Below are 22,519 nucleotides of genomic sequence, written 5' to 3'. Positions count from 1 at the left end.
AGAGAGAGAGGGGGGGGGGGGGGGGGGGCAAGCCTCACCTACAGGGCATCAAGAGATATTTTAATGTTGAAATAGTTCTGAACTAAAACCTTTGAAAATTTTGCTCCAAGGAAACCCCCTTTACATCGAGGTTGCCCGAGTAGGATTGCTGATTTTACGACGTTACAACTGTAACCTCATAAATGCATGAGAAAAAAATGACCATCAAAATGCAGTAATGTGAAATGGGGACCACTGAAGGCATTAGAAGCGGTACCCCGTAGTAAACAAGCTCGTTATATATATCACAGTGTTTCCCTGTACCAGCTGCGTTTGATAGTGAAAATCACAACCGATCACCAGAGCTCTGGTCCAAAAGAAAATGTGTCGGCATATCTTTCTTCTTTTGTTTCGCTCTGATTCCCCAATTGGTGAATCTCAGCAGACCACCATCTAGGCGGCAACGTAATTGTTCAGTGAGAGTATTACGCTGGTTAAGCTTTCCTTTCTCACCTCATGAATAGTCATTGTAAATCGCACAAGGTCCTTGAGCCAATTTGCTCAGGCGATATATTTGAGCTTCTCAGCACAGAGAAAGGAGTCTGTGGTCATTTCTGTTCATTGTTGTGTGTGGCGTGGCCTGTACGGCCATTTTTTGTGTCTTTTCTGTCTATGCTTTTATCTAACTGAGTTTTGCTTTTAGACGAAATATTTTGACAGAAGATTTATGTCGGAATGAGTACATGTACCTGGAGAGGAATACAATGTACCATACTGTATGTGTATTGATAAATCCATGCCATGGTATTTAAAGTACTATGCCATGATATCAGAACAAGAAGACGGTTTTTACCATGACCAGATTAAATGATTATACATGTATTCTTATGCCAAGATTCATCTGTGTTTATTTGCCTGCTTTGGATTTTGCTTTGTGAAATTGTATGGTTTTGAAGAGTAATACAGTACACTATGTACAGCGTACTGTATTACAGCTGTATTTTGTAAACTCTGATCTAACATACAGTTCTATTTCCCGAGAGGTGTGAATAACGTAGGCCTACTAAATGATACTATACATGTATTAACAGTGCTGTCGATGATTCTGTGAAACAACTCACGCACGCAAACACACACTCGCTCACACACACACACACTGACATACACACACACACATACACACACACACACACACACACACACACAAACACATGCACACTGTACATGTATCATAACGAGTCATGCCAGTGAAGCACTCCTGAAATTTTGTGCTTGATGCAGCTCTATACTCTTTTCATAAACTCCTTTTTCTCCCTGGGCATTTTTTTTTCCCTCTCTTGCTCATGGTATGTATATGTACAGTTGTATAAGGACGCTTCAGGTTTGTTCACGTGAAAAGCAACACACTGGTTTACTTAAATACACGTTTTCCGTGCATTCTTTCCTGACGGCCGGAAAGCTTACGCGAAACTTTTATACCCGATTGGAGCACTTTAAAATAATATAGATTCCAAGTATAATTGACAGGTAATCAATAGGAACGTTTGAAATGAATATCCCAGATCAACAAATCCACATCATTTTACTTGATTCAGGTAAGTTGCTTTGTCTTTTCATTTAAACGATGTCCTTTTCAAGTGAATATCAAAGAGAACAAAAGCGTACAAGCACGCACACACACACACACACACACACACACACACACACACACAAATCGAGGAGTGAGGCAAGAAAAAAGTAACGAAGTGTCCCGAGGAACAAGGACTAATTTTTACAAATTTCTGACTTTGCTGACAAACATTGCCTGCTCTTCTCAAATTCAGTGTGTACGTATGAAATTGGTATACAGTGTGTGATGGATCTAATGGCTGTGGACTTGTTGATTCAGCTGGACGATAGCATGGCAAAATCACACACAAAATCAATGCAAATTCGCAAGAAAATGAAGTGTTGAAACTTTAATCCAGTGATGAATATCACTTACAGAGCTCCACAGAGAAATTCATATCGAGCGAAACATACTGATAACTTATAGGGTACAAAGTGTGATAAAAAACAAACCACGATCATTATGCATTCCTTTTATGCTTTTGTAATATCATGTGTTTTGGATGAATCCATGAAGGAGGGGAAACTTTCTCCAAAAAGACGGCAGTAATATTGCCGTCTTTTGGAGAGAGTTTTCCACCTTCAGGGATTTATGCGAAACACATGAGAATATATATTCCCGTGGTTGTATGACGTGTTGCTTCGAAAGCCGCAAGGTGAAAAAAAGGGGGTGGGGCAAACAAACAAAACCAAACCAAACCAAACCATACCAAACCAAACCAATCCAACAAAAAACAACTGAACAAAAAAGAAGTAATGGAGGAAGGTAATTTCAGGAGTAATAAGAATCCATGTTTTTGCCTTCATAGCACATTGAATACCTCACAAAGAATGTCGTTTATGTGTGACTGGGAAACGATAATGAACTTATTCTGTTAGTCTGTATGTCAGAAAAGAAATAATAGACACAACTTTAGAGGAGACTAGAGAAGAGATGCTGTCTCTTGTCATTTCAAGAGCCAGATACCGAAAACCATCGCTGCCCATGCGTGCAGACAAGACGTCTAGAATAGGTTACTTGTATTTGACAGTGTCGCTTTTGAAGACTGTAATTCAACGTGTTTATTTATTTTAAATGCATTTGTCTATTTTTTAAATGTTTCTTTTTTTTTCAAAGAAAACCGGGATTTTCATATCAGAGAACCAAGGGATGGAACCGATTGCCTGTAGGGACATGTCTTCTTTACCAAATTACTCAGTATTGAATAAAAATCATTTCAGCCGTACATTTCAGTAAACTGATATGATGTGTACAGATTATATGTGTTTCTTTATCTTTTTTTGTGTGTCCCCAAAGTGTGAACATGAATGGCTCCGGCATGTTTGTAGGGTTTTCCTTGTGTGTGTTTGTGTGTGTGTGTGTGGGGGGGGGGGACGGATTGTGATTTGTGACTTGCAATGTTTTAAAATGTTGTTGATATTTTGTTTTTCCCATTATCTAATTTTTTATTGTTGAATTACATTTTAAGGTTGTTGTTTTTTTAAGTGTTCCTGTATAATTTGCATTTTGCAATTCTGAAGCATTTTCTGTGTTTATTTTTTTCAGTTGTTAAATGGCTCTTTTATTATTTAAACATATTTCAAGGTTTTTTTTTTGTATAAAAAGTGTTCCTATATACATTGTAATAATGTTATGTTATATGTTACATGCATGGACTTGTGGAATAATAGCCTTTGGCGGAAGGAAAATGGAATGGAATGAAATGAAATGAAAATGAAAATGGAAATGGAAATGGAAATGGAATGAAATGTAATGTAATGAAATGGGTGTCTGCAATATAACTACTGTTGTTGTCGCAGACACGTGAGTGATGAACATGATTGTCCCCATATTGAATAATTAGGGTAGTGACGTCTAATTCGTAACGTCAGGTTCACAGGTGCAATTTCACATTATATTAAATATGACTTAGATACACAGAGTACTGCAGGTTCCACAATATTTCATCGAATACATGCAAGTAAGAAGAGATTATGACAATGTATGTAGCTCTTAATAGTTTGTATACGAAATAAGGAGTAAATGTCAAGTTTAAGTGACGTACCATTATTGCGATAGTCTCTTCCGGCCCCTTTAAGTTTTCCTCGATTACAGGGCTGCAATGACTATCATGAGAATGATTGAACTCATTCTTATTAATGCCATGTCAAAAGATATTGCAAATATTTAAGAGTTTGTGTAATGATTTACGAGCACCTGTAAGGTGCTGACATCCACATCCTAGCCACTTTGAATCTGTAGTGGCGTCTACTATAGCTGATTTGTGAAAACATGGGGAAATAAAGGTTTTCCGAACATTCTGATTTTAGATCCGAATTTGATGAAACAGCTATCAGTCTGATGTTCGTTTGATTTACAACTTCGTATAGTCCCGTTTTGTGCCTCGATACATAATTACCAACGGTACATGAAAACAAGAAGTATACTCGTAACTTAAACTTCGTAGTCCCATTTCGCGTATCTATAGGCTACATATCACCGACGGTACATGAAAACAAGAACTATTACTCGTAACCTACAACCACCGTTACTTGAAATAATGTTCAGAATAGAGCACTCATATCCACTTTCCCATTTTAATTTCAAAGAACAATGCACTTCCAAATAAACCCGTGTTGAGCTTTATGAAGCCTAGTTTGGTTGCCTCATACATAAAACAGGGCACACTTAGTGGGAAAACCTTCTAGCTAGCGTTTGGTTATCACCTTCTGCAACGACTTTCAGACCAAGCGTGTTATTGCATGTATCTGTGTGGGTTGCCCGTCCTTTTCTGGACAATAAACAAGCGCAGAAACTATCTTGTTCTCTCCTGATCGGTTCTTTGCTGCGGCGTGGGTCGACGGCACAGCAACTGAGGTTGTTATCTTTTTCCAAATGGCAGAATAGAGGGCAAGCATGATACAGATTATTAGTGTGGTCGCCATTCCCACCCCCAACATCACTATCACCACCAAGATGGGGAGTTTCAGAGGCGCCACGTCTCGTAGTCTCGTTTCAAGGGGCAAGATGGCGTTGAAATCACGTTCTTGTCCAACGGTGGCTGGCGACGAGTCCACGTGAGTGGTTAGTATTTCGCCCCGATCGTCCATGAGAGCAAAGCGCAAAGATTTCGAGGATGGCTGGGCCGTGCTGTGGCCTCTTCTGTGAGTTCGATCTCCAAGTGCTTCATGAGATGTTCGCCGGAAAAACTCTGCGTAAATTTGAAGGAAAATTCATGCAGACATTACGGCCCTACGTAAAATTATCTGTACCAAAAATAAACGAGTTAGATAAACGAGTTATTTAACGAGTTCAATAAACGAGTTAAATAAACGAGTTTTAAAATGTAATAGACGAGTTGTGCAGTAATGAACTTTAAGTGTTTGCAATAATCTGATTCTCCATATCTGATTTGTCACGTTTGTAACAACACTGGCAATAACTATTACTACTACTACTTCTACTACCCTACCACCACCACCACTACCACAACCACGAAAGACTGTATTTTGTCGGCGACTGAAAGTCGGGATTTAAACCTGAGGAGGTCCGAAAAATCATCGGGGAAGAACAAATCTATATTCATGCACTATGCCAAAATGAAGAAGAAGTCTCAACTTATTTTATTGTATAAGGTAGAGACAAATTTTGAGTTATAATTGCAGCCTCTTCCAATGGTCGTCGCGCTGTGTTCGCGTCGCCAACATTTTGCGAAAGAAGCGAGCAGTAAACACACACACGCGCACACACACACACACACACACACACACACAACTAAACAGTTTGTATATACTCCCAATCTCTTTGTATGAAACCAATCGCATCAGTGCATGTATCTCGTTGGTACAACCAGTCTCGCTGATGGCTTTGCTCGATTCTCTATACTTGTCTGTTTGTTTTCAAGGCTTCAAAGCGATTGGCCTATGAGATATCCAGGTATGCCTCCTGTAGAGGTCAGTGGGATACACTCTATCAAAACTTACCAAGACACTTGGATGGGCAGTCTGAGTGGTCGTTTGCCCGCAGAAGACAATTTCTTTTGGAGCACGGTTCACAGATACGGAGGAAGTTGTCGCAGTAACGGTCGGCGAAATCGTTGCAGATTCCTCGGCACTCATCACTGTCATCGAACATGAGGACGTGATTACCACTCTTGCCGGCTTCGGCATTCGATATTGGTGTCACGATAACGATGACGACAACGACGAGGAGAAAAACGAAGCAGCTGGACGTCATCATCCGTTGGCAGGAATTTTGTTCCATAACTGCAAAAATGGATAACATTCATCACAAGAGAGGCCATACAGGCGTATCAAAAAGAATGTTACACTTTTGAAAAAATTGTCTAAATTACATTTCAAAATATTTTGAAGATTTTTTCGTATTTTTGGATGCCCGATAATCTCATCTATGAAGTGCAATCAACAAAACAAATTTTTGTTCATGCTTGGCTGAATACTGACGCTCTTCATCCAGAGTGTAAAAAATGACTTGCGCCAAATTGAAAGAAGAGGGAAAATTCAGCCAGCAGTCCAAATAAGTGTTCTCATTCAAACAAATTGCTCTTTTGCTCACAGTTTTGATTATGTTATGATAGTTTAGGAATTTTCTGACGATTTTGCGTAACGTTTTAAATGATTCCATTGTGTTATGGAAGGTTGATTAACAACTTTAAGATCTTTTAAGCACAGGTATCACAAATCATGCACAGACATATATATCGAACCCAAAGGCCAGTCACTTAGTCAAGAAGAAAAGTGCAAAATTAATGCATCCTCAGATCATTCGATCAATACAATACAATACAATCAATCAATCAATCAATCAATCAATCAAACAAGCGAGCAAGCAATCAATCATTCATTGAATCAATCAATTAATGTGTCCGTGTATTGTGAAAGCTGTGCTTTAAAGATCTTGAAGTAATTACACACTCTGATTCTCACCAATTAATTTAGAAATGAGATCATTAGAATTACGATAAAGCTGACAAGAAAATCTCCGACTATGATAACATAATTAAAGCTTTAAGCAAAAGAGCAATTTGTTTGAATGGGAGCACTTATTTGGACTGCTGGCTGAATTTTCCATCTTCTTTCAATTTGGCGCAAGTCATTTTTCACACTCTGGACAAAGAGCGTCAGTGTTCAGCCAAGCGTGAACAAAAATTTGTTTTGTTAATTGCACTTGATAGATGAGACTATTGGGCATCCATAAATATGAAAAAATCTTTCAAATATTTTGAAATGTAATTTAGACAATTTTTTCAAAAGTGTAACGCGTTTTTTTTTTTGATACGCCCTGTATACACAAACTGATCATAACCGGACCCATCACAATTTACCTCTACTTTATAAGGTTAAAAAAAACCCAACAACAACAAATTCCTTTACATATACAGCGGCAGTGTATTCGTTTTCTCGGAAGTTAATTGATAAAAAATAATCAATCATTTTCATATTTATCGCGACATCGCAGTAATCATATCTGTTAATACTAAAACTGTGTCGTAAAATTCTCTAAAATTCTAAAATTTCAGTGTAGGTGTAGTCATATCATCGACGGTAAAGTTTGAACCTGCATAATTTGACGTTTTGGACGTATCGGACAATGTGTAGGAAATTCCGTGCTCTTTTTGATTTCTCATCTGTAGTATTTTATGACCCAACTTCCGTTTACAATGGGACCAAACGGAACAACGTTCGCTACGATGTTATCATTTCTTTGTAAGACTTCAGACGTTCACACTACGCCATTCAAAATGGGAAACTAATTTCGTCGAGGGTGATATTAGAGGAAATTCGTTGTAATCTGGTGTTGTTTTTCAAACTACACAATTTATTTTGAGGCAGTGGCGTGAATGGCACTCTCAAGATTCATTGCTTTTTTCCCTCTATGAATGTTTGTGAGCAGTAGTGTCTTCAGAACCGAGAAAACAGAAAAGTGTGTAAGAAATTTGAAATTTGTTCACTGAAAGTTTGTTGTCGTTAGTAGTTCCTGTTTGCTTTCTGCAGAGTCTGAAGATGTTTTCCAAATATGGAGCTATTTAGTGTTTTGAGTTTTTTTCGGTGCGTTTTGAATAATTTGTATTGCCTCTCATTCTTGTTTATTATGCTTTATCTTCCGCACGCTTGGGTGCATTCAACCTTTCAAGCCTAGTTTCACAAAAGTGTACATATAAATACCCTTTTCTATAAATAGACTAGTAGTGTTCGTTCTGTGGCAACTTGCTGGGTATGCATTGGTACACACACTTTGATGCGAAGAATGTGGACGATTCATCGTTCCGCATTAAGATCTTTTGCGATATTATGGGGCTACCGTGGTGACGGTTCGATTCCATAAAAATTTTCTCAAGAAATTCATGAGCAATAAGAGTGATCATACCACTCTAGCTGTTTCAGTTAGTCTAAATTGACAAGGCATGGGGCTTAAATGTATAATATTATCTCTTTGAAGAAATGAGCAGAGAGGACAGCTACCTTCCCACCCTCACTCACACAATTTTGGCTCTTAAATAAATAAAAAACACCTGAAATTCTGCAAAAAAAAAAAAACACACCCATACCATACACATTGGACAAACAAGTAACAGAACACGAAACAAAGCAAACATTTAATGTTTCACAGTTCCTGATAAAAGAAAACAACAAGCAAACAATCATTCAAGTTTCAATGCAAATTTAAAGAAGCAAGAAGTTCATATCAGAAAAGTCAATCTTTCACAGAGATGACCATTTACTATTTTGTAGTGAAAAAAGTAGAGAAACTAGAGAGCTACAAAAGGACGACAAAATAATGTCGTTCCCATCAGCTATATCAAACGTGGCACAATGGTCATTACAGACTTTTCTGGGTGCGAGTAGGATATCTATGCTATCTGAATCATGTAGGATACACAAGTTCCTTGTCCAGACGATGTGACAACAATGACCTCAAATGCCCTGGTTTGTAAACACCGACCTCTTAATTGTTCTACACAAGAGCCGGACATATTAAAACAACAGCTTCACTTACCCCGATGAATCATGTTAATGAACAGGTTCCTTTGTCCACCTTTTTCCAAGAAGTTCTCTAGAAGCTTATCAAAGGAATAGTCGACCTGGAAACTCTGAGTGTTCACTGTCTGTCCAATGCTTACCTGGGAAGTAACAGACGAAAAACTGGTGATAGCTCGAAATGTTTTGTTGGTAGATCCGTTTAGGCGTTGCCGTGGAGTGACGCAATTTTACCATTGCGAAATGAGGGAAAGCCCGCTGGTGCTCACCACAGAACACTCACTGATACTAGGCAGTGGTCAAAAGAGGGCGTCTTTAGTGATTACCCTTCGACACTTCGGGGCTGCCATGCAGCATCAGAGAATGCACTCCTGTGTTCAAAGTCATGATTGTCAAGGGTCGCCTGGTACGTGTTTGTTATCTATCGCTGCAGTTATCGCATCGGGTGGTTGCATGGGGATTTTTTAAAAATCTTTTTTCCCCCTAATTTCATTTTCAATTCATTGAGCATTAGTATTGTTACTATTACTTCTTCTTCTTCTTCTTCTTCTTCTTTATTTATTTCTTTATTTTTTTATTTATTTATTTATTTATTTATTTATTTATTTATTTATTTATTTATTTATTTATTTATTTATCTATTTATCTATTTATTTATTATTATTATTATTATTATTATTTTTTTTTTTTTGGGGGGGGGGGGGGAGACCCTACAAGTGCCGAGTATAATGCCAGAAAGCAGTCACCTGTAGCAACTATGCGCATGGCAACTTTGGGTTTATAGGTTGGCCTAGGGTAATGGTTTAGCAAAACTTCTATTTTATATGATGAAATGTAGGATGCTTATTAAAGATGAGAAATGTCACGGTGCATACTCGTATTTAAGCTTGATGATCGGTGGTTTACCCGAATGAAAAAAAAAACAACAACAAAACAACAACAACAACAACAACAACATGGACAGCAGGAACAGCAACAATAACAGCAACATCAAAACCCCTGAACAAACCGAAGCGTCAGCCATACACTTTTTGCACCTTAATTTGCTTTTACGGAAGTACCTGTACCACCAAAAAAAAAAAAAAAAAATGATAATGCACCATACTCCGGTGACACTAAGTTTTGAGTGATGGTACAAGAATTGCCATCCCAACCCCTTCACGTAATTTTCCACTCCGTAAGCAGATAGATTAATCGATGAATAATCAGCAGATAGATAAATGAATAATTACAATAATAATTGTCATAGAGACTGTGAAAGGATAATTAGAATTAACTGGCTGACAGCAGAAAACCGATCAAGCATGCAGTCCATTACAGGACAGGTTCGCCTTCAAAATACATGTGGATTGAATGAATGCAGCAGTATTAGTAGAACACATTAGAGAAAGGTTGGGGAAAATCGGACAATCCGTTCAAAAGCTTTTGATCTTAAAACTATTATGCGCAGTCACTGCTGGATGAGAAGACTTCTGCAGTGTATAGTGTCACAATCCCAATGCGTAGAACGATACAAGGAAAATTCAAAGAGAATTTCTTCGACTAGTCACTGACGCATGTTAAACAGGCTTGTTAAAGGTAATGTTTTTGCATCTACTGAAAGAGGCAAGTCAAGTGTTCTTTTATTATGCAGGAAAAGTGAAAATATGTTGACAGTGGTTGAATTGCACATTTCTTCGACTTGTCAGTGACGCATGTTAACGGTTAAAGGTAATGTTTTTGCCTCTTATACCTTCGGAAAGAGGCAAGTCAAGTGTTTTCAAAAAGTGCACATTTCTTCGACTTGTCGCTGACGCATGTTCAAGGTAATGTTTTTGCCTCTACCTTCTGAAAGAGGCAAGTCAAGTGTTCTTTTGTTATGCAGGAAAAGTGAAAATATGTTGAATTTTCCTTGATAGTTTCTTTATCATACCCTTCTACACACGTGACATCACAAGCTGTAGTCATGGTAACAGTCTTCTCATCCAGCAGTGACTGCGCAGATACTTTAAATATTCATAACTTTTGAACGGATTGTCTGATTTTCCTCAAAATCTCACCGATGTGTTCTACTAATATTGCTGCATTCACTTAATCCACATGTCCACGAGGGTGGACTTATCCTTTAACCAAAACGAGTTTATGATGATTCGGCCTTATGTCCGAGGCGTACAGTATCTGTCTGAGGACTCGTACACGTCCGGTTTACAGGGGGTGCGTGATTATTAGGAGACACCACAAGTAAAAGTCGTATTTCAGTATTCAAGGTCAATACTTTGCAAAAAAAAAAAAAAAAAATCTAGTTAGGGCTTTTATTATCAGTCACTGTATTATCAAAGATAACACATCAACTAGATAAACTGTATTCCACTACAAAGTCTGGTTGATGTAATCGCCTGATGCGGTGGCAGATTTTGGAATTAATAAGGAAATGGCGCCATCCAAACAATAGTGAAGCTTGATTAGCAGTTGCTACCAACAATGTAATTGAGAAGCGTCGATTAAAGGGGATGGCTAGTAACTGATCAATGGGAATCAGTGGGAATGCTGAGGGATGATTGTTCCAATCCTTGTGGGATTCATTTAAAAGTACTTATTATATCTATTGTTATGTGAAAATTATTTGCTTCAGAACGGTCTCATATTCAAGAAATATGCAGTTTAATGCCCAGTCACTGTACAGGCATGCTCACCTGGAAACATTAAACTGCACATTACTTGAATATGAGACCATTCTGAAGCAAATAATTTTCACACAACACAACAATATAATAGATGTATAATATACTCTTACCACAAGGATTGGAACAATCATCCCCCAGCATTTCCACTGATTCCCACTGATCAGTTACTACTCATCCCCTTTAAGATCCTGTAAAATGACTATATGAGGGTGTTCTCGCAAACAACTTCAGTCGGGGATAGTGTTTCACTTCAGTAAAACGGGGATATATTTCACACCTCCGGGCATATGCCCGTTTGTCCGGAGTATTTAAAAAAAGTGAAAAGCGCCTTGTTTGGACCCTGGGGTACTCTATATAAGTGACATATAATGTACCTGAATGATGGAATATGCCCAAGCTTTACCTTGAGCAAAATATCCTATCCCCGGTGGAAGCATAAGAGAAAGGATGTGTGCTAGTATGTGTGTGTGTGGTGGGGGGGGGGGGATGGGGGAGGGGGGAGTTGCCGGGTGCGTGTGTGTGCATGTCAATATCGGAAATATAATCTTATTCCTTTTGGGAAGGTCTTTTGACTGCTATGTGAGAGTAAACTTTATTTTTTTTTTCTCTCTCTATGTATCGCTGTACATCTATCCAACTAACTGTAGTCATTGCAGTACAGATATCATCCCCTGTATGCACGAGTGTGTGTGTGTGTGTTTTGTGTAACTGAGAGAGACAAACAGATATTATATATATATATATATATATATATATATATATATATATATATATATATATATATATATATATGAAGAGTTTGTTCGCAAAAACCGGTAAGTCCATTTTTGAAGACTTTGAAGTACGGTCTCGGTCATAAAGTACAAAATTATACCTTTTAAATGACACATTGGTTCTACATTATAAAGGTACATTTTTGAAGTTATGGTCAAAAGAGGCAAAGATTTTCTTATCATTCTATTCATTTTTCTTGACCTTTAATCGCAAATATCTCCATTCGGCAAATACGGACTTATCGGTTTTTGCGAACAAACTCTTCATATATATATATACACACACGTTGTATATAATAGCAATAATAATGTCACAATAGAGGAATGCATTAAATGCCAATTGCCTTGATTTTAATTCAAAATCCGAATTTTCGGGGGCATCATCCCCTTCGCATGGGGTGACAGTGCTAATGAATTTTCACAGTAATATTAACAGTGAGGTGTTAATATCACTGTGAAAACTCATTATTATTGTCATCCCTGACGGGATATATATATATATATATATATATATATATTGCGTGGGGCGTCTGTCTATTTCTAGGCCTATAACTCTTATTGCAGCAGCCAAACTATAACTGAGAAACAAAGAACACATGGCATATTTTATACAGGTCCTGGGAAATACCCAACCATGCAAAGTCCAAAGGTCGTCTAATGGGACCTCGTATCCTATTCATGTAGATCTATTTTGCGTTGAAGAATGATCCTCTCTTACCGCCAAAAAGAAACTCGTGACAATAGAAATAGGCGTGTATGTAGAGTCATCTCTGGTTGCTGTTGATCATGTTGGAATTATCATTGGAAATACTGGACTATTACACCTGCAGAATTAACCCCGTCACAGAGATGGCCATAGATTCACGTAAGTACATGCTGAAACCTACCCTGTCCGAGCTCTTTTTACAGTGTTAAGCCACGAAGCTACCACATGGTAAAAGCTATACCAGTTTCGACAAGGCTTGTAGTCTAATAATTCTTGTATGAGACCGTCCTGCATGCTGTCGCATCGTTGTTCCTGAATGTTATTAATACCACAGTGGCAATGATCATAACACCACTCTAGTTCTGCGGCTGTTCACATCTTCTTCTTTAATGCATATCACAACTGCCACAATGTTAACAACAGGTTGTACATACTGCTAGTTACAATAATGTCTGCTCTTTGATACGCGTATACATTTGATAGCTGTAATGATGTGACGGGGGCAATAGTTTTTGTTTACTGCCTTTGTCTGGAGGCCATATTTATTTATATCATAATCATGCCTACCACTTAAACAATCAACAACAATATCATGATACTACTTGGCATGCATAATACAAACATATACCTTAGGAGAGTAAACGAGTCTAGTCCTCAAGACGAGGGGGTAATGACCTCCTAAAACTGTCAAGGGATGAGGGTAGGGGAAAATTCATCCAAATTTGAAGAAGGGTACTGAATTACACCGATGATGGATGAAAACAACAATCAAAACAAGGAACTTGGAAAACTCACTAGTAAAGGTCAGCGAATCCTAGATGAATACTTAAGTCCATTCACGTATTCACGCCCATTCACTACAAAATCAAACTGAAAAAAAAAACAACTTTCTGCAAAGCGTCCTCTCTCTATTAGAAAATGTTGGGGGATAATCATTTATATTCAAATTCAGTCACTAAAGATAAAGTAAATTAGATTAGTATCTGAGGGCTATAGCGTGCATTGCAAAAACAAAATCACTATTTCATCAACGTCGTAACAGGTATATCTTTGTTGGCTACTCCGACGTCATTTCCTATATATACAAAATATGTGCAGGAGCTATAATAACACAAACAGTTGTCTCAACTTCTACATTATAAACTCGAATATAAAGTTTACACTACATAATATTTTATCATATATATACATAATCATAATTATGTACAAGGCGAGCCCTTCCTTTCCCTGCATTCCATAAATATCACAGTATCACTGAATATCCCACATCACCTCTTCTAATCCCATAAGATGTGATATCTGTATTTCTTCCACATTTTCACTCCCTTTCCATCGCATTCATCTCAATATGATTTCTGTTTGTTTCATTTTTTTTTTTGGATGTGTCCATCTACCAACAGTAAGAGAAAAGCATATTTTCCCTAAACTCTAGATCCACCAAACCTCTGCCTGGGGCATATCTATAGAGATTCATTCAGTCTAATAATGCATGTCGCTGTACTTACATCAGCCACGTTGTCTTTCAGTTAGTTTGTGCAATAAAAACAAATATATACATAATACTAGATCACCGATAAAACACAAACTGGAACAACTTCATGAAAGCTACACATCACTAGCTTATTTTTAGCAGGGAGGTGGGCACCTCCCTGCTTTCAACACACACGTAAATGAAATAGGCAAGACAGAAATATCAAATTACAGAAAACAAACAAAACCACGATGATATTGTATAACCAATGCAAATTCAAAGTACAAAATCATACAGATATAAGTAAGGATGATTAAGATACAATAAAGAGAAATATACCAACTAAAGTAAAATTTCATGTACTCAGTAATTAGAAAAAAAAACCCAATTAATACTGTAAAGGAAAAGAAGTGATTTAGTTCACGATTGACGCTTTACATGCCCTCGTTTATACATTAAATACCAACAAATATGCCACAATAACTACTGTCCCAATTAGAAATGTCGTTCATGCTACTATACCACAAGGTGGCAACGATGACAACTTCTCCAACAATGCCAGTCTTGCCGTCGCTGCGACAACTTCTGTACTACAACAACCACAATACCAAAGACCAGTATACTATTTAATAAGGAGTGGTTTCTTTTTTTTCAAACTGTTCTCTGTTCTCATACGGACAGATTTGAATAACCTTTATGGAGAGGAAATTGGCCCTATTTGAAACGAAATTCCATGTCAATTCTATGAATATGCAATAAAAAAAAAATGGAACGAGAATAAAAAACAAAGAAAATACGGCGAAAATATCGTATAATCGGATCTATTATATGGCACATTAACTATACTTAGTAGAGCAGATAAGCCCTCAAAATCACATGAATTGTGCAAAATTTGACTAAAGCATGAAACTTTCACCAGTGTTAGTACATACCATAAGATTTATTTTAAGATCGGGAGGTAAGTCTGATTTGACCTCTGATGACCTCCAGAGGTCAATGTACTTTAGATATCAGAAAATCGATGTTTTTAGACATTTGCAAATGATATATGTGGTTATGTTGCACTAAACATGCATTTATACCACAGAGAAATCATTTCCAGATTCAACAGAGCACTGACAGGTTTTTACTTTTGACCTCTGATGACCTCCAGAGGTCAATGAACTTTGAATATCAAAATATCGATGTTTTTAGACATTTGTGAATGATATATGTGGTTATGATTCACTAAACAGGCATCTATACTTCAGGGAAACCATTTTCTGATTCCACAGAGCATTGACAGGTTTTAACCTTTGACCTCTGATGACCTTTGGAGGTCAATGACCTCAAAATATTATATTGATCTGTGATGTCATTGGTTAATGGTAACCATTGTTAAGATGTACAAAACAAGCATATCTGTCTTACAATGAAATTGTCTTCATATTCTAAAGAGCAGACAGGTTTCTACCTTTGACCTCTGATGACCTTGAGAGGTCAATGACCTCAGAATATCAGAATATTGAAGCATGACATCATTGGTGAAAGGTCAAACATGGTAAAGATGTACAAAACAAGCATATCTGTGTACAATGACATCGTCTTCATATTCCAAGGCACACAGACTAGTTTCTGCCTTTGACCTCTGATGATCTCGAGAGGTCAATAACCTCAAAGTATCAGAATAGTTTGGCATCATCAATGGTAAACATGATGATGTTTTAGAGAGCACTCGTAGGCCCTGTTTATTAACGAGCCATTACCGTTCACCTATGAAAATCACACAAGGTCAAATACCTCGAATGAAATGTGAGGATGTTAATATTGATATTGCGATAGTTAATAGTTAATAATTGTTTATAATGTAGGGCTTACAAACCATGCATTTCTGTTACCAAAAAAGTGGCTACTCATTCCGCAGAACTTTTAAGGTAATCATCTAAGTCAGGTATGTGCACAGAGCAAGGGGTGTCGATCTGTTTTCACGTGGGGGGGGGGGAATTGGAAAATATTTAAAAGCATAAGTTCATGGTGCAAAGGAATGAAGCGGAGGGGGAGGATGTGGGTGGGGGATTGGATTTTTGCAGGTTTAGACCTGAACACTCAAAAACATAAGTGTATAGGTGATAGTACTTATTCAAAATGAAAAAATGAAAAATAAAATCATATACATATTGCATGAAATACATGGGTAGTTCATGCATCTGTGACATAAAGGACAAGTAACCGAGTCAACTGACAAAAGGGTAAATGAAGCTGAAGCAACATCATGGAAATATAATATGTTATGCAAAACGAGGGGAAGCGAATACAGCTATTATAGAAGTGTACAACATGAAAAATGAATTCACTGCAGAATGAGTTATATTTAAAAGGGAAGCAAAGAATACAATAATATAATAAATTATATATGGGTATATTATATATACATTTGTTATCATATCTTAGCATACTGTTTCATTATACTGTTTAACGAGGGGAAATGCAAACACTTTGCTGTGAGTTGTGCGACGTAGCTACATATACGCGGATGATTAAAGTCATTTACATTCAAAATTGTATGACAGTGTGTAAGGACACTTCTCAGCAATACACTGTAAGAAAACACAAACAATAGCGATTCCTTTGTCCCTGTTTATCTCAATGACTATACGTAGAGTGTATTCGTATCGTAACTTTCGAATCGAAGTAGACCTAAAAACTAATAGTGGAGTACAGTGTTTCCTTGTCGCTGCTTGTGATGTACACACGTGATGTGGGGGAGAGGGGTGGATGTTGGAGTGTCAATTTGGCCGTGTGCATGGTGTGTGTTGCTTATAATATTCCTATCAATCTTATTCACAACATTACTCTTTGGTATAGTGATACCGTACTGAAGATAAACCCTTTACTTGCGGTTCCATCACAGTGAGATAACCAGCGATTCCATCTCTGAAACCGACACACACACACACACATACACATACACATACACACACACCTCACAGGTTTCATGCGTTTAGTTCTGAAACAAGATTTGATTTGCCTCCATTTTACACTCGGGATTCCTGGATAGGAGGTTGCTGATCGTGGTTGGGGAGGAAAATCTGATCTTCTCCAACTAAAGCGGCGCCTCCTATGGGGCCTGTAGAGCCGTAGATTAAAGAAAGACACACACATACACATTAAAGAGAAAATAATTATGAAATATTTGAAGTATGCGTCGACACACTTACAAACAATTCATAAAACAAATTATCAAGGCAGTGAGAAGGGTAGGGGGGCACTTTCCCCTCCCCCCAAAAAAAAATGTGAACAAGCCCACAATACCCCCTTTAATGACTAAAACGTGACCTTATTGGCCTGCTCCTCACTCGGTGGATCAAAATACAAATGTTACTTTGACTCTTTACACGAGTCGTTTTTCTGTCTTTTCTTTTTTCATAGTGGGAACATCACTATGGGGGGGGGGGGGGTGGTGGGGGACGAGAAATCGTTCCACAAAGGGGGCACAGTCTATGCTTAAAGGTACTGTTTACCATCGGGAGCAATGATTTTAAAAATGTTATCACATTGTATGCATAAATATGTGTAGTCAGTTGTATCACAAAACATCCTTCCCTATGAAAATTTTGCAATAAAGCCTAAAATATAAGGAGATATCACTATTTTTTTCTCAGTAAGCCATAACTGTAGACGGATTATTCAAGAAACTATTTCATAATAACTATTGATCACTTTTTGTATGAAATTAACAATACTTGATATTGTTTAATATTTTTACATTGGTTTGTTTCACATTTTAGAACTATAATTTTGAAGCACTAAAGCTAGGTTTTTGTTTCATCTGCAAATGGTGAGAAATGCCTTTAAATAGGGCATTTGGCCCCTGTACTTGATTGTCCGTTGGGGTGACGGAAACGATTCCTTGCCACTTTTTGTTTTGTTTTGGTTGTTTTCTTCTTTCCTTTTGATCAGTTAATGAGCCACTACAAAGACCATGGAGACTCCTTTAAACAAACGGACTCCAAGAACAAAAAGTGTAATCCTTTGAGGAAAAGCGTGCGACGGGTTTTTTTCCTCATACATTGGTACTAAAAAGGACTAAAAAGATGAACAAAAGACGCTTTTACTTTTTAGGGCAATGGAAGAGACTGATCAGGCAACGTCGTTTCCTCAAAACAACGAAAATGCTCAGAGCTAGTCCTCTCGAGTTTCAGCTTTCACTTCGTCGCCCGCGCTACTAGAGGCAAGATCACATGCTTACATGACATATGGTTCAAGAAGTTAAGAACTGCTTAAAAATCTCATTTGCAATGAGGTCATAATCATTTTGTGATAAACAGAAGTAAAACATCACTACCAGCTTATAAAAAAGGTAGACTATCAATTCAACCAAGAAACGAATGGTCATTATTTTGACCCCTCCCTCTATCTTTTGAAGCTTCTACGTACCGCTCTCTTCGCCAATGATAGGAGGCCGTTCTTCGTCGCTAGCCACGCATTGTGGACGCCTCTCTGAAGATTGTCGCCGGTTTTTGCGGTGGTAGACCACCACCCCGAGCGCTAGCACCACTCCCGATGCAGAAACAGCGACAAACATGCCTACGTTGGAGCTACCTCCTTTGCTCGTTGTCCCCGCCCCGTTGTTCGGTGGTGCCTCCCTCTCTTTCTCCGTAGGTCCCACTGGTCGTGCTGGTTTAGCCACGCTTCTCATCAAGGCCGCTGTCGGTCCGCCGTCTGCGACTCCCCTCGATGGTAGAGTTGTTATCTGATCTAGGTGTGATTGGGCGGGAAGAATTGTAGTAGGCGAGGTCGTGGGCGGAGTCGAACTTCCCTGAAAGTAACCTGTTGTTAATAAGGTGAAAACGTTACTTGAGACTTCAATAAACATCTCAGTCATGTCAGTATTGAACTCAGTGCTAAATGAAGAACTTCGTTTTACTGTGAAAAGCAAGAATTCGTCAGGCTAAGCATAATTGAGGATTTGTAATGAAGTGGCTATGCGAGAATGTCTGGCGACTGTGACGTCATAAAGTAGGCTACCTATGTTGCATGTAAGAACATTTTCTAACCCTTTTCTTATTATATGTTCACATAATAATTTCAAACATCTGCATGAGATGAGCTATTCACTAACTGATGGTGATTAAGCGGGCTAATAATGCCTTTTTTTCCCCTCTTTTTTTTTACACGACCGGTTATAATAGCCTTTGTTGAATAGGGCTTTCGAGGGCTCGAATTATACTCACGCGCGCATTTTGGTATGCCGCACTCACGGCTGTCCCTGCACTCCGCCGGACAGAGCTCGCAGATCGCGTTCCACGTCTCGCAGTAACGATCGGGGAACTTGTCGCACGTTCCGCGACATGCATCATACTCTGACGGTGCCGTAGATACCGCCAGGAGCGTCGCCATCGCCACCCATGTGGCGAGTGCAGCTTTCGTCAGTCTTGCCATGTAACTGCGTAAAATCTTGGAGAAAGTGGGATTGGAGGGAAAACGAGATATTACTTTGTCCGAAGTGCAAAGCAATGATTCTGCATCATTGTTAACCTCCGGATCCACAGGTAGTAAATTGACTCAATTACAATTCCAATCAAGAAATAACAACAACAATGCCTGGGCACCACCACAACTTATGCAAAGTACATGAAGTATATGGTTGCCTAAAAATTGCAAGTAACTTCTTGTTTTGGTATCATTTCACTATTAATGACAAAGTTGAAGCTGGCCACAATTCCCCCCCCCCCCCACCCTTCCATGGACCTGCTGTGAACAAACTTGAAACTACTCTTGTCCATTGTATTAATACTCATATCATTAACCTCCATAGCTGTACTGTGTTACCAACATTGCACATCATGTCGTTAAAGAGGCACATAGTTGGAGATATGACCTTCTGCCGTTTGATAACGCTGTAGAATATTTATTCACTTTCCACTCCCCTCCAACATCTTTCCCGAATGGCATCCCCACCAAAAAAGAAAAAAAAAAAGAAAAAAAAAATGAAAGCCGAAGCAACACAAAGAGAAACAAATTTCTCTCTCCTTAGGAGCTCCTTGGCAGTATCTCAAACTCATACAAAAAAAAAAATCCCCTTCTTAGCGCGGAAGCTTGGTTAAACTGGTTTTAATATTGTTTGATGAAGCAGAATCATTAAAAAAAGACATTTATCATGTCAGTGTTTACGCCAAGGCGGCATGTTCCTGATACAATAGATTGTGAACTTGTGTGTTTATCCATTGGGCGTTGCCGATAAGTTCAAATCCAATCTGACAATCCCATGCCCACCCACCCCCACCCGCCCCAAAGAAAAACCCGACATCTACAGTTAAACAAAGAAACTCAGACAAATTCCGTCACACACACTCACATACACACACACACACACACACACACACACACGTACTCATGCATGCATGGTACAGTTGTATAATCATGGAGGTAGTTTTCCTACCTCCACAGTATAATAATCATCACACACACAATACACTCCAGCAAGCAAATACACTATACTTCATGAAGGGAAGAAAAAATCGACGATGGAAAATTCCCGCATTGCGCGCTCTCCCTTCCGGACCCCCTCCCCCCTTCTCTCTCTCTCTCCCCCCCCCCCCTCCCTCTCTCTCTCTCTCTCTCTCTCTCTCTCTCGGATAGGACAGTGTACAAATCATTTCCTGGTATGCCTATCTTGTCCCACTTCGATTCTGATTTCAACCTGGGCCCCGTTTTATCAAAATATATAATCGATCATAAATTTCCTCACCACACAGGCTGCCATATAATTTAGACTTACCATAAAAATCAACTATTTACTCTTTATCAAACATGGCACTGATCTACTTTGCCTCGTGTCATTATCATCAATCGGCGATCATCAGCAGATCAACCAGGGAGGTGGACTCTTCCACTTTCCCGGTTCAACAATTGTATCAACCGAGGAGACTGTTGACGTGCAGAAGCAGTAATATAACGGACTCTCGATAATGCCCTATAGACTCCTTGTTAATCAACTAGGTAATGTGCTCCACGGCTGAAGCACATCTTAATATGTACACTAAATAGCCATAAGCATTTAAAACCGCTTAGCTCCATCTGAATGCTGAGTCTTACTGAAGAAAAACTAAATAAATAAAACAACACCAACTCGAGGAAGGGGTTTATATCATTGAGGGTGCCTATTGATGATTACGCGTGCATGCAAATTCACATACATTGTATACACACACACACACACACACACATACGAACTTTACATTTAAACCGAGGACGTCCTCGGTGTGCAGACCATTCCAAACAGTCTGCTTTTGCATGTAGGGGTACATGTTTGTAGGTCCTCGATTAGCATTATTGTAATATAAGTCCTCGGTTGGATGGTAATGAATGAGTCCTCGTTTGACAAGAGTCTTACTGACACGGGTCCTCGGTTATGTAGTAAAATTCTTATGGGTAAAACAGGTCCTCGATTTCCAGCATAGACGCGTATGTGTGTCCTCGTTTTACACCATGGGTAAGCGCGCGCGCACGCGCGCACACACACACACACACACACACGCACACACCACAACCACCTCCACTTCCACGCAAACACATTATATTGTTCGGTAGGGCCTACAAGATTATGGTTTCACATTTGCCAAGTCAAGTGCGAACGGGAACTGAGTGCTTGTTTTATGTTATTGTATCTGTCCCAATGCTTTCGAAACCGAATACCTTTCATCAGTTTTCGAGGGTGAATGGATGTTTGTGACAAAACGAATAAAAGTAACTTAGTTAACATACCATCAACAACAACCGGACGTGAAACACAGAGCGAGAACAGGGGGTGGGGTGAGGGTGAACTAGACTCCTGTAACGATAATGTCTCATTTGTTTTTCATCACCGAAGAAAGGTTGTTTGAAGAGAATTTGATCTTCACAAAGGAAGTCAAAGATTCCAATAAACAATATTTTCAATTTCAGTGGGCTGTGAGTTTGTTTGTGTGTGTCTGTCTGTCTGTTTGTGTGTCTGTGTGCGTCTCTCTCTCTCTCTCTCTCTCTCTCTCTGTATGTGCGTATGTGCGTTGGAGCACACATAGAAAGAAATATACCCAAACAACACGCAATCAATTCAAATGTTACTAGAATACCCAATCTTATGAACTACTAGAATGTAGGGATAGGGTTTTCCTGTATTCAACATGTTAATGTATACGCTTGCTACACTCAATATCATTATCAAGTACATTTATCATACATATCACAAAACGTAGAAATCTCGCCTAGAGTAGGACCTACACATGGACTATTTTTGATTTGCGATGACTTACCACTATAATTGTGTGGCAGGCTACAGATGCTATCCTGGCGGCACGTAGTTTTCCTTAGCTCGAATGTG

The 22,519-nt window shown here is 38.7% G+C and overlaps 2 protein-coding genes across 2 annotated transcripts; both read right to left on the bottom strand.

The window, feature by feature from the left end:
* Positions 1 to 4,254: 4,254 nt before the first annotated feature.
* Positions 4,255 to 8,597, bottom strand: LOC140231502 (uncharacterized). Its single transcript, XM_072311638.1, has 3 exons — positions 8,585 to 8,597; positions 5,551 to 5,832; positions 4,255 to 4,778 (listed from the first exon to the last, which is right to left on the bottom strand). Exons 1-3 carry the CDS (start codon positions 8,595 to 8,597, stop codon positions 4,309 to 4,311), a joined length of 765 nt encoding a protein of 254 aa, XP_072167739.1. The 3' UTR covers positions 4,255 to 4,308.
* Positions 8,598 to 17,192: 8,595 nt separating this feature from the next.
* Positions 17,193 to 19,599, bottom strand: LOC140231862 (uncharacterized). The gene is made up of 3 exons (XM_072312011.1): positions 19,392 to 19,599; positions 18,595 to 18,987; positions 17,193 to 17,284 (listed from the first exon to the last, which is right to left on the bottom strand). The coding sequence occupies exons 1-3, from the start codon at positions 19,597 to 19,599 to the stop codon at positions 17,193 to 17,195; spliced, it is 693 nt and encodes a 230-aa protein (XP_072168112.1).
* Between the last annotated feature and the right edge of the window lie 2,920 nt (positions 19,600 to 22,519).

The sequence above is a fragment of the Diadema setosum genome, chromosome 8, assembly GCF_964275005.1.
Source record: "Diadema setosum chromosome 8, eeDiaSeto1, whole genome shotgun sequence".
Taxonomy (NCBI): Eukaryota; Metazoa; Echinodermata; class Echinoidea; order Diadematoida; family Diadematidae; genus Diadema; species Diadema setosum.
The sequence above is the reverse complement of the archived record's forward strand: the minus strand, read 5'-3'. Positions and strand labels throughout refer to the sequence as shown.